The following is a 13,703-nucleotide window of genomic DNA, read 5'->3' as shown; positions in this document are numbered from 1 at the left end:
GGAAAGGTGCCCCATCATGCATAAAAATGACATCTTCATTTGGGAACCACTCACTTATTTAGGGAAAAATTTCCATTTCAAGGATTTCTTTATATTGATTTTGCCTTATTGTCTTTTTGACAGTGTGTAGTCTGCCAGACCTTTCACAGACATCACAGTCCATACCATAATACCATGCTTGACAAATTGTTGAACGCATTCAGACTTGAAAACTTTTCCTGGTCTCCTACGAACAGACTGGCTGCTTTCTACCATCATGGTGAATGCAGATTCGTCACTGAAGCATACCTGAAGGATATGTACAGAATTCCAAATTAAAAAGGATGTGAATAGTAGCACTCAGAACAACAATCGCAAAATTCAAATTAGTATTTTTTGAATGCCAATAACGCTTCACAGTTTGGTGCACAAACTCTTTATTTTGCAATACACTCCACATTCATTTGAGATAGAATTGTATATACTTTTGCCCAATCCTCACTTGTCCACTGTTGAAGTTGTTTGGCCTGCTGCAGTCTGTAATAGAACCTGCAGAAACCAGATTTTGGTATTATGGAAACATTGTATTTTCACGAATATTTCAGTTATTTCATTACATTTTCTCTTCTCATTGTGTTAAGTGACATGCATAAGTTGTCAATTACCAGGCAAATTGGCCGTGCGGTTAAGGGCGCACAACTGTGAGCTTGCATCCAGGAGATAGTGGGTTCGAATACCACTGTCAGCGGCCCTGAAGATGGTTTTTCGTGGTTTCCCATTTTCAGTCCAGGCAAATGCTGGGGCTGTACCTTAATTAAGGCCACGGCCGCTTCCTTCCCATTCCTAGGCCTTTCCTATCCCACAGTCACCATAAGACGTAAAGAAAAAAAAGAAAGACGTAAAGAAAAAAAAGAAAGAAAAAAAATAAATTGTTGTAATATTGTTTTATACTAGATTTCCTTCATAGGTCTCATTTATAATTGGTGTACAGGTTTGTGATAAACGTGGCAACCCGTGCGATAGTGTGTGTGGAGGAGCTGGTTGTGGCAAGTGTGGAGGTATCTCCTGTCAGAATGGAGCTGTAAGCAAAGCTGAGGCAGCATACAGCTTTGCGGAAAAGACTGAAGAGGCTATCCAGAACAAGGAAGAAGAGGCAGAAAAGTTACTGAGAGGAGTAAGTCACTGTTTACAGTATTCTTGAAAATGTACTTATATTTGAGAGATTTGTTTTCAAAATTTTTACTTGTTTCCAGAACATGCAAAGTTGTTATATGTACTCTTTTTGTTTTTTGGCCTGAAAAGTATTACCTATGTGAAAAAAATCCTTCCCTCTCACTTCTCACCTGCTTTGTTTTATCAAATCATTGCTACATAAGGTAATAAGTTCTCCAATTGATAAACATTGTTCTGTTTTCTCCTTCCTAAACAAAATATATTCTATTTACGTACCAAATCAGAAAAACTGTGGTTATGAAATTTGTTATCTTGGTATGATTCAGAGTGACCTTGAATAGATAGTTGGCACACATACCCTCCTCTAGAATTAGTGTAACATAAATTGTCATACATATGGAAATGGGAAATGTCACTACCGATAATTATGTAAAGTGTGTTAGGTACACGTAATTAGGTCCATGTTGCAGTTAATGAACTTCCCCATTAGATAAGATACTACACTGATGAACAATTGAATTAGAGATACCTGGTTAGTAGCATGTAGTGACCCTTTCACCCTGATGATGGCAGTGACATGGACTACACAGTGTATTGAGGGCATTAGGGAGCCATAATGATCCATGACCACTGCACAACCTCCCATAATGCACAGAGATTGATCAGAACAGGATCCATGGTTCATAGGTCCCCTTCAGTAGCATTTCAGATGTGCTCAATAGGCCTCACCTTCATTTGGACCACTTACACTAATGCAATGAGAAACGAACCTGCAAGTACACTACGAATACTATATGTTTAGACCAGCCTCATGTTATTCTTCTCACATGCCCACGGCAGATCTGGGCACGATGAGCACCGAGGAATAAATAGCTGGAGAAACACAACTCATACACAGGTAGAAAGATAATAAAAAATGGAAACAACAAAATAAAAATTAAAAATATCAGTGGAAACTCCAATCAACCAGAGGTAACAGGGCAATACGTAAATACTTACCTACGATGTTCATGGAGACTAGGTCTAAAATGACTAGAGACTAAGTTATGAACTGAACTCGAGCCTATTAAATTAAAAGGATAAAATTTAAAAGGCTATTCCTCCTATTCCAAAATAATAACGCTGATTAAAAATCGAACCAAAGGGGTTTATTAAATAATAATTAAATCAAATAATAGATGGCCTTACATTAATATCAGGAGATAAAATAACACCAAAAGAAAATGGGAAATAGGCCCAGATAGAAACAAGACATGAGACGATACACAATTCACTTTCCTCATAGCATTGTGCCTCCTTATAGCCTGAATCAACCAGCAGGTTCATTCACATGCAGAATACAATCAATCAGAAAATAATAATAGAAATTTTTACTTGGGAACGATTATACAAAGAATGTGTGATGCATAGCTCAGCCCAGAGTAATAAATTGTTACTTATCTCCGTATCAACAGGATGAGTCTTTAACGGTCGCGATACAGACATTCAATGGGATGCCCCTCAACAGTGGTTTCCAATGAACACAAAAAGAAGAAAGATCAAATGTGGCTGGGCCAAAGATCAAGAGAAGGGGGCCTGCGCAGGCATCGAGCCCAGTATCATAGATAAACAAAGCGTAACCAAAGGGAATATGAACACTCCAAAAAATAATGCCATTGGCCCCAAAAGCAAAATAAGAATAAATGACACCACTAGGTAAATGATATGCATCCTACATACCTCACATTCAAACACACGCACCATAGGTTTAAAGGGTCCAAGAAACAGGGAATGCATAAAAGACAACAATGATCAGTAGAACCCACATTAATAATAATAATAATAATAATAATAATAATAATAATAATAATAATAATAATAATACAGGGACTTCCACACATGAACCGTAGAATAAAATCGATGTAAAACATATCCAAGGTACAACAGAGCTTATTCATGCACAGAAAGAGAAAAAAATGGGTCAGCAAATAAATAAATACTAACCCATTACTGAATGAGAAATTAAAAATAAAAGGTAGTTACTGTACAATACCTTAATCAGGCCATACATATATGTGCAAAGGCACGTTTGAAACCTGCGAGTCAATATGAATACCTTAAAACATTTATAATAACGCTTGTAAAAATAAGCGTTTGCGAACATAACCCTGCCATAACCCTTCATCAAGAATGAATACTTTGAAGAAGAGCAATGGAGATAAAACAAGATAGACAAAATCGGGAACAAACGTCGTAAAGTCACAGGACGACAAAGGCGACATCTGTGATCTCCTTGGGCTAAGGTTGCGTGTACAATATATTTCAAAGATTTGGCCATGATACCGGAATCGATGAGTACACAAGTCGGTTATCAGTAAACCGAACCAGATAAAAGCTGAAGTGGCCAGGATATAGCACAATCTTCCCACACCTCCCACTAAAATGTGACCTTACCAGGTGATCAGTCAGGAAAGGCTGATTTTGAACAGAGAGTACACACCAAAATCAGGCATTATGACTAAACGTGCGCACATATACTAAATCTAAAAATCTAATTTAAACTTAACCTAGATACATAATAATAAGAAACGTATCGGGTTAGAAACCCAGAGCACTATATCAGAATACAGTCAATTATGAAAGAGCTGTTATGTGTATGTTAGTGTTCCGACAAAATCAATCCTGAATTTCAAGTTTCTCTTTTATAAATGGTTTATAAAATACATCTCAATCATAATTATTCAGTTTTCCTATACCTGTTACATAACCAGGCTCAAATTTGAACTGGTTCCTCCATTATCAAATGGAATCCATTCACGGAAACTAAAGTTGCGTCATTCTCCTCATCACAGGTTTCAACCTTCACTTCCTCTAGTTTAAGTTTGGTAATGATATATTATTTTCATTGACCTGAAAAACATAAACTATTAGTGTCCTGTCAAACAATAATATACATATGTAAAAGATGTGCAATAATGAGATAGATTCAAAAAGTAATACGTAGGTTGAGTCATTCATGGCAACTATTTTTTTTCTCGTGAACAGGAGACAACACGGAAAATCTAAGATATGCATTTGGAAACGTACGGTATGTACTTGCGTATGATGCCACTAGATGGTGTATGTAAACAACAGTGTGGGTCTAAGCATGCCCCCAAGTTCAGCGTGTGAGTGAGAGCGTCACAAAATGGAAGGCAACAAGCAGGAGCAATGATCGTATATTAAAATAGCAGTTCTATGTGACTATGATCTAATCCCCAAAGTCAAGAAGCCATTACGTGGTCAACGGTTTGCTAACAAAGAGGACATCGTAACAGCATTTCGGAGAGAGGTGTCACACGTTAGCGATACACATGCAGCGAATGGTATTCAGCACCTGCCCCACCGCTGGCAAAGCACAGTGGAAACCATGGGTGATTATTTTGAAGGTCTGTAACCAGTGGAGACCTGTCCTTTGTACATAGTCTTGTGTATTTGCTGTCTATACCATAATAAAACAATGTTTACCAATGGCCTGTGTTCTGTCACTTTCCTACAAGAATCTCCTGAAGTCAGAATTTGTCTTCAGGCACTATGCATGTGTGCACTATATTTTCAAATGCGTATCTTAGATTTTCTGTGTTGTCTCCTGTTCGCAAGAAAAAAAAGTAGTTGCTATGACTTATGACTTGACCCTCGTAGTAAGGAAACAGGCTTTCAAAAGCCTTTACTTTACTCGCTGGAAATCAGTCTTTAACAGGGATACATGAACCTTGGACAATACACAAGTAGCGACATCCTCCAATCTGACAGTCACAGGTCCCAGGAATTCAACAATTTTCTTCGGCTCAGACCATTTTTGACATAGTTTCCTGCTGACGTAGTCGATTGCAGAACTGACAGGAAACTCCTTAGTCAAAACTAGGTCCGCAATCTGGTAAGGAACAGGCTTCCTTCCTTTATTATATTTCTGGGCCACTTTGTCCTTGGCTTTAATAAAATGTTTAGAGGCTATCTTCCATTTTTCTTCTGCACTCATGTGACAAGAAGGTACAGAGAGATATTCGATGTTTCATTGTAGCATAAGTGGATCATTCGTAACTCTAGATTCTTGTGTAGCAGTGTTGAAACCTAGACTAAAAAAACCATAGATAAGAATCCCAAAGAGAGAGAGATTATTATGATGAAAGGCAGATAAACGCATCTTAAGATTATGCTGGAATTGCTCGACCAGGGACAGTTGAGGATGGTGAGGGCTAAGACGAGTGTGCTTTATCCCCCATGTGAAGCACATATTCTGAAAACTAGAACTAGTAAAAACAGAGGTGTTGTCTGACACCAAAGTCTTGAGAGGGCCAAAAATTGCAAAAATATGCTTCGACATCATACGGATAGTGACACGAGTTGATTTTCTGGACCGGAAATAGCCAAATGAATTTTGAGGAAGCATCGATGACGGATAGTATACCAATATTCCCGTCCCGGGATCTCTTTATTGGCCCAAAGAAATCGATAAATAATTTCTCCCCAGGAGAATTTGCAATGCTGGCGGAGTGGAAACAGTCTTGACTATTTCAAACTGGTTTACATTTTTGACAAATGTCACAACTTCTAACGCATTCAAAAAAAATCCTATTTTAAGTTTGGGCAATAATAATTTCGGACAGTTTTGTGAAAGGTTTTAAATAGGCCAAGGTGGGCACCTAAGCATGAATCATGGTAGTAATTTAAAATCATCACGGGTAATAAACATTTTTGAAGACTTGTTTCGGGGACACTTATGACACAAGAGACCTCTCTTTATTTCGAAGGACACCCGGCTGGGGTCATTATTAGAAATTCCGTCCATTATCTTAACACATTCATCGTCTTTTTTCTGAAATTCAACCAAATCAGTAAAGCTCCAGGGGTAATTTTGAAGGACATTGACCGAAAAATTGCAACCAGGACTACTTTCAGTGCTGTCGTCCGGCACTTCACACCATCAAACATGCATGACAGACAGTTGGCCACAACATTGTCCTTTCCTCTCACATGAACCATGGTAAATTTATAGGCAGACAAGAGAAGAATCCTTCGAGCTGTTCTCCTTTTTTTACATTAGTGCTCATTCATGATAACGCCTTATATTATCAGTATGGATCTAGAAATGACTATGTTCAAGGTAGGAATGGAACTTTTCGACACCGAGAACAACAGCTAAACACTCTTTTTCATATGTGTAGTACCTAAGTTCCGCCCCGTGAAGCATCTTGCTGAAATACGTGATAGGGGCTAACCTATCATTCTTTAACTTCTGATTTAGAATGGCAGAAACAGCAATGATAAAGATGTTGATTCCCATAGGGAACCTGAAATATTTGTTCCAAATGAGAAATTTATAATACCAATATAGTTGGTCTGTTATTGGACATGATAAATTTCCAGCTAACTCATTCCTGGTTGCCAGCGTTTTGCCCCATTGTGCCAAGATGAGTGAGCAGTAGGAAGCAGGTAGAGCTGGCACGGCCAGCCAGTTCATCTACCATACTCTCGCTCTTTCCCTCTCGCACACACATTACTTCCCTAGCCTCGGTAATAGCTACCACTCCATGCGGTGAATGGGACCGCATGGTCTTGCGTATACGTATAGTATGTAAACACACACAACCTCGTAAGAAAAACAACAGTTATTGCCATAGAAAACTGTTTTAATTGTAATTAATTTTCTGTTGCTTGTAGGAAGTACTTTCTCTACAGTTTCTATTTAGTGTATACATCAGACAAATGAATACTGTAGAAAAAGTGGTTAAGGCATAAACAAGCTTTGCACTATGAGCATTTGATTAGAGATAGTTCACTACTGTAAAAAAAAAACCAAATTATTGCCATTCGCTTTACGTCACACACTCACACGCACGCACATGCACGCGCGCGTGTGCACACACACACCCTTATGATGATGATGATAGGATAGGCATTTTTCACCATAAGAAGCACGTGAAATGTTGAAGTCCATGGAATGGAAAGCAAAATTAAATTGGTATTTCACAGTGGTCCGGCATATCATGAACATAACTACAACTACAGTCACTTCACCAGCAAAGACTCCTCTAATATCACCTGCCAAAGAATGTTACATGGCAGGCTGTTACATACAGAAATCATGGTGCTTGCACCAGCTTATGTATGCACTGGCTATGAAGAGGGAACTTTATGCTGTTACAGTGTTCCATTTTTTGCCAAAAATCAAGAAGCAAAATATTCTTAAAAATAATATTCAGTGATACAATGATTTTCTGCCATAATACAGCAATGCCGACCTAATTATTCTTCGTGTTATAGAAATAAACGTAATCCGTCTTACTAATAAACGGTGTATAACTTTTATACAAGGTTTATACACCATTTATATGAAATTCGTTACTAATAAACCATGTATAAGCCTCCTGTGTATACACCTGTTATAGTTATTCATTGAATTGCTTATACAGACCAGGACCCTTGTATAAGCATTGTATAGCAGCGAGTAGCGGAAAAAGAAACGAGTGAGCAGTTTATTTTCATGGTATTTACTGGCTGCAGTAATATAATCGTGGTGAAATATTTGACTTATCCTTTTAACATTGAACACACATTGAAAGAATGGACGATAATGTTGATGATCTTCATGATACTTTAAACATAGAAGACATACATCATTTAGAGGTTATGGAGACTAGACATCTTCGTAAAGTAAAACACTTTAATGAGACGTAATGACAATGAAAAAGTATAAAAGAAATGATGGTTGGGCGTATTTTTGTGCAATAATGTGTTACTGCTTAATAGATTTTTGAAATTGCCAGTTTATTATACATTGTCTGCCTCTACAAAGATCTTTCTCAAATTTGAGTATAAAAGGGGACATATTCCTTGACATAAAAAAAATTGTATAACTTGAAAACCGTACCCAATATGATTTCCATACTTTGTAGTTGAAATCGCAGATATATGATGTATAAATGCCTAATAAACTTCTTTGATCAAACCTTTCTTTTAGCTGCAAGACAGTTTTTCCTTTCTCCTGAAAAGTAAGGAATTTGGAATGTGTACCCTTACATTTTCCGTACTATCCCAGTTAGGAGCTCTTGATCTTTTCCATTTCTTTCTTGGCATTCATTACACATGCAAGCTGGAATTCAAGAGGTCAAATTGGGGCAAATATTCATTTATAGGTAGGATTGATTGATTGATTGATTGATTGATTGATTGATTGATTGATTGATTGATTGGAATAAATTACCAAGGGAGTTGTTCAATAAATTTCCAATTTCTTTGCGATCATTTAAGAAAAGGCTAGGAAAACAACAGATATGGAATCTGCCACTTGGGCGACTGCCCTAAATGCAGATCAGTAGTGATTGATTGATTGATTGATTGATTGATTGATTGATTGATTGATTGATTGATTGATTGATTGATTGATTGAAATGTTGATATCAATATAAGCCAATTTCTAGCTGTCTCACTCTGCGTTGCTACTGCCTTTTCAATATGCTGTGCTAATGCGTGACTTTCCAGAAAATTTTGCTCATATATAACCAGCAGAAGCGATCATAAAGGTGGTGAACGTGCGAAATACGTCGGTGAACTGCAGGAAGAGATTCGTACGACTTGGAACTAGTGTATGCATGCTGTATAGTAATACAATGCGTATACCACGTTTATTAGTAAGAAAAATATACAATGCCTATACAGGGATTATTCACTGTATAACTATACAAGTGTTAAACACCTGTATAAGGACTTTTTATTAGTAAGACAGTATATCCACAGACACTTTACCACAGAAAGCGCTTCCAATAGTGCCTGCCAGAGAATACTTCAAGGCATTTGCTAATTAAACAAATAATAGCACGTCTGCCAGCCTATGAAGGGGAACACTATGCTCATTGCGGAGCCAATATGTGCTGCACACAGCACCAAACAGGAAGTAGCACAGCCCACAGCTTCATAGATGAGTGGGAGGGCTGTGTGAGTGACCACACCAACTGTCTATTCCATGCACTACACAGCTGAAGACACCCACGTGAAATTGGCACTTAATATTGGCCAAAACAAAATGAATATTAAGATGTTAACGACCATACAAATGGGTAAATACCTTGGGGATTTTCTTAAGTAATATTACTTTACACACAAATTTAATTAGGTTCAGTTTATTCCTTTGCTAGGTAGGCACCAAATACCTAGACTACCCGCAATACTCTCCACTGATATTAGTATTATAGCAAGCAGTGCGTAATGATAAAATGTATTTTCTTCATTTATTTTAGCGAGGCAATTAGTTTTAAATTGAACATTATTGAGGTGTAGATGTACTAACTTCAGTAGTGTTTTAGTTTTAATTTCTGCTGTATGTTCACTTGGAGGAATAACTGTTATGTCATACTGCATATCTTTTACTACCAATAATTGTGAGTACATTACAGAAACATTGAGATTTCACCTTGCAAGATATCTTAATTGTGGATATTTCTTTTTAAACAAATAATCCTTTCTCCCAGATTCAATTTTTTTTTATTCACTGTATGAGTTATATTTCCTTACTTCAAGAAAAAGGAAGAAGAGTGTTGCAATTGATCATCTTGATTTTTTATTTCAGATTTCCCAAGCCAGGGAAGAGGCTGTCATATCTGGTAACTTAGCTAAGGATGCATATAATACAGCATTACTTGCACACAATCAGTCAGGAAACATGCTCCAGCAGAGAGAGGCTGTACTGAAAGACCTGAAGCAGCACTTCGAGACATCAGGAGCTTTACCTGCTGAGATTAGAACTCTGGCGCAAGAAGTAAGTTGCAACTTTTAATAACTGATGTGAACCTTTCTAGTGTGCTATGAGTGTGTTCATTGTGATGAGGTGGGGACAAGTAAAGATGTGGTGAATTGCCATAGATATTATAATAATAATAATAATAATAATAATAATAATAATAATAATAATAATAATAATAATAATAATAATAAACATTATTATTTTAAATTTAGCTTGCCTATTCTATTCCATCATATATAGATAGTACACTAGTGTCCAAAGGTTAAGCATAAGTTACGAGTAAGCAGGGCAACAGGAAATTGACCGCAAATCGCACAACATATGCACCTACCAATGCTCAGTATAGGAAAAGAGTATTCTCTGCTTTGACTAGCGGCGTAACTGCAAGGTAAACACAGCCAGTGCCTGCGCCCCATATTCCCTCAGTTGTGTTTGGCCTGTTATAGTGTGCGGAGTGTAGCCTCGTGGTCACTGTGACAACATAATGGCACGATGCCATTTGGACCCCATTTTGCAGGGTAGAATACTCTGCTGCCTGGAAGCAGGCCAGACACAGACTGAAGTCGTTGTATCCTTGAATATGCCACAAAGTGTCATTTCCAGGCTTTGGAGACGATTTAAAGACCCAGGAGATGTTAGTTGTAGGTCAGTACCTGGTTGACCAAGGGTAACCACCCCACAGCAGGACCGATATCTGGCCTTAACCGCCCGACGAAATCGGAGTGCATCTGCAAGACAATTGTCGTCTCAGGGGTTGCTGTTACCCGCCAAACTGTGTGCTGGAGGCTCGGAACAGCAGGGCTGTTTGCCTGACGTCCAGCGGTGTGCGTCCCGCTCACTCCAGCACAGAGACGGGCCCGTTTACTGTGGAGCCGTCGATATCGAAACTGGACCACGAATGCATGGAGGCATGTACTCTTCACAAATGAATCCCGCTTCAGTTTGCAGAACAATTCCCATCGCACATTAATCTAGAGAGAACCAGGTAGCCGATACAACCACAGGAACATCGTGAAATGGGACCAGTATGGTGGTGGTGGTGGTGTCAAGGTGTGGGGTAGCATCATGTTGAATGGCCGTACGGACCTACACATCTTCATGGGTGGTCCGAGGAACACTCTTAACGTTCGAAGATACAGGGATGAGGTACTGATACCACATGTTCGATTCTTCAGTGGTGCGGTTGGTCCAGACTTCCTCTTAATGGACGATAATGCCCAACCGCACCGCGCTGCTCTGGTGGATGAATTTCTGGCTGCAGAAGACATTCATCGCATGGACTGGCCAGCGAGGTCTGCGGATCTGAATCCTGTAGAGCATGCCTGGTATGCATTGGGGAGGCAAATTGCATCCCATCAGCCTCCACCAAGGACCCTCCAAGACCTTCGCATTGCCCTTTCGGAGAAATGGGATCGACTGCCTCAAGAGCTCTTTGACCATCTGATAGAGAACATGCCACGTCGCTGTGAAGCTTGTGTGGCCGTTAGGGGTAACCATACACCCTATTAATAGTGTATTTTGTTGTGGAAGACATTGAAAAGTTTTGTTAGTTGTTGTCAAAGGTGTACGTTAGCTATCAGAACCTTTCTGACACTGGTTTTTTTTTTTGGACAAGTTGTGTGACATTTGGTGTGTGATTCAGCTTCCGTTCGTTTGGCTATCTGTCTGACATTCCTATCAGGCGGTATGGCCTTGTTTAGTGATTATGCTTAACTTTTGGACACTGGTGTAAGTTGTCATAGTTACATCTGTAGCATCTAGAGAAATCTAATTTTTCTTCATTAGCCTTTTTGAACTGAACTATTGATTAGGCAGTCACCTCTTTGCTTGAGGTTGTGGAATAAATTTGTATCTTGGTCAGTTAGCATAGAGGAGCACTTGAATTCAAGAGATCTCTGTCAGTATATTTTGTAGTGTAGATAAATTATATAAAATACTGCAACCAAAGTTGAGGAACTCTGGAATTTGCTTATCTAGTAAGATCATATCTATATGCTACATGCTCTCTAACTACAGAAAAACCATCCATAAATTCTGAATAAAACTAGATATTAACCACATGCAAAACAAATGCAAGGGAGCACATACTGGTTAGTATATACACACTATATATTGGAAAATTTTTGCATAACACAGCCCTTATTACTATTGGTAATAGTCATACACAGTTACTCTGTTTTCCCTCAAAATCTCCAAACAGAAAGTGTAACTTACTGTGTTTACCGTTGGTATATTTGTTTGTACAGAATTTGAGTGGCCACTCATACATGAACTATCAGTAAAGAGAATACTAGAGTTCAGCTTTATACAACAAAATGGGAATCTGTAAAACAGTACAGTAGTCTACACTTAAAAGATATCACAATTTCATTTTTCTGTGACACTTCTGGACTAGGATTTTGCAGACTGATCAGTGATCACCAATTAGTTTTTTTCTTTCAAGACAGGAATTGGTTTTTAAATGGTAAGCACAACCCTTTTTACGTGGTAAAATTCTTCTGCAACATCCGTGATGACGTTTCTACCAAAGTCTTCATATCCAGCATACCCATGCTGTTTTCTCCTAGAATAAAACAAATATTGTGTGCTGTTAACCTGGATCTGCCCAGCGTGCCATATATGGCACGGCAAACTACACCGTTTTCTTGGACTCTTATTATTGAAACCGCGTGCACTGTCTCGTTTACTACAGTATTGTCATGTTCGGAGAAGTCCCGCCTAACATCTTATATGGTTTGTTTTAATATATCGTGCTCATTGGTACAGTATAGCTACATAAAAATGAAGTCTTGTTTTCGCGAGTGCCAGTAATGGCTGCACATTTGAAGTAAGTGATTCCTGCTTTACTTCTATAGTTATTTATATGGACCCTGTTGTGCTATATTTTTCTCTAAGGTGCTTTTATGTATGGGGATTAGCTAAGATATGTCTTGGTGATGACTGGTGTCCTTTCATCTGAAGTAGAAGTTTGGTGGTACTTATCTGGCACGCTGGGCGGAAGTGCTGTCTTTCTGCCCGGCACAACTCAGCCTATAATTGTTATAGTTCTGAAGTTCCTTTCAGTTTATTTCATTCTTCTTTATCAGCCTAGCAACGCATAATAGGGTAGGCTGTAAGTTATATGTTATAATTTAACAATTTTTAATCACGCAGAGTAAAATTTTCACATTACATCGACACTACATTGTGGTTTTCTTGTTGAAATGTATCTTTCATCCCGTCTTTTCACATGCTTCACTTTCATGTGCTCATACATTTTCTAGGAGAATTTCATTACGATAAGTACTCGACTTGTTGGATAATGATGAGCTTCCCAACGTAGAAAAGGTATTCATCGAGCCTCCAGACGCTACAGTTTTGTCGGATGAAGATAGCAGGGATGAAGATGGAGGGGGCGTCGCCAACGATTTACCTGATAGCCAGATTCGAGCGAACGCAGAAAATAAGTGGTGGTGGGCAATATTTGCCTGGGTCATCGATGTATAAATGCACAATGTATGGCAGCTGAAACACATGTCTCGAGAAGGCATTTTTCATCTGGATTTTCAATGATCAATTGTCCAGACTTATCTCACACACTACAAAGCTGCTCCCTGGTTCAGCAGATCTCATTGTTTTGAACATAATGCAGTGCAGGAACTTCTGTACGATGGAATGCATCACTGACTTTCTACAAGTCTAGGAGCGAAGAGAAAATTGCCCTGTTAGGCCTAGAACCCAGTGTACCACATGCAATGTAGGTTTATGTGTAGACTGTTTTACTGATTATCATACGCACAAAGGTAATAAGTAA

General features: G+C 38.6%; 1 protein-coding gene across 3 annotated transcripts in view; it reads left to right on the top strand.

The window, feature by feature from the left end:
* LanB1 (laminin subunit beta-1) overlaps positions 1-13,703 on the top strand; it is a 584,100-nt gene that overhangs the window by 521,619 nt on the left and 48,778 nt on the right. For all 3 annotated transcript variants that reach the window (XM_067141389.2, XM_067141390.2, XM_067141391.2), the window contains exons 28-29: positions 971-1,153; positions 9,737-9,925. In XM_067141389.2, coding sequence (XP_066997490.2) covers positions 971-1,153; positions 9,737-9,925 — 372 coding nt within the window. The remainder of the gene's footprint in view (positions 1-970; positions 1,154-9,736; positions 9,926-13,703) is intronic.

This window comes from Anabrus simplex, chromosome 2 (genome assembly GCF_040414725.1).
Source record: "Anabrus simplex isolate iqAnaSimp1 chromosome 2, ASM4041472v1, whole genome shotgun sequence".
Lineage (NCBI taxonomy): Eukaryota > Metazoa > Arthropoda > Insecta > Orthoptera > Tettigoniidae > Anabrus > Anabrus simplex.
This window is presented reverse-complemented; position numbering and strand designations above follow the sequence as displayed.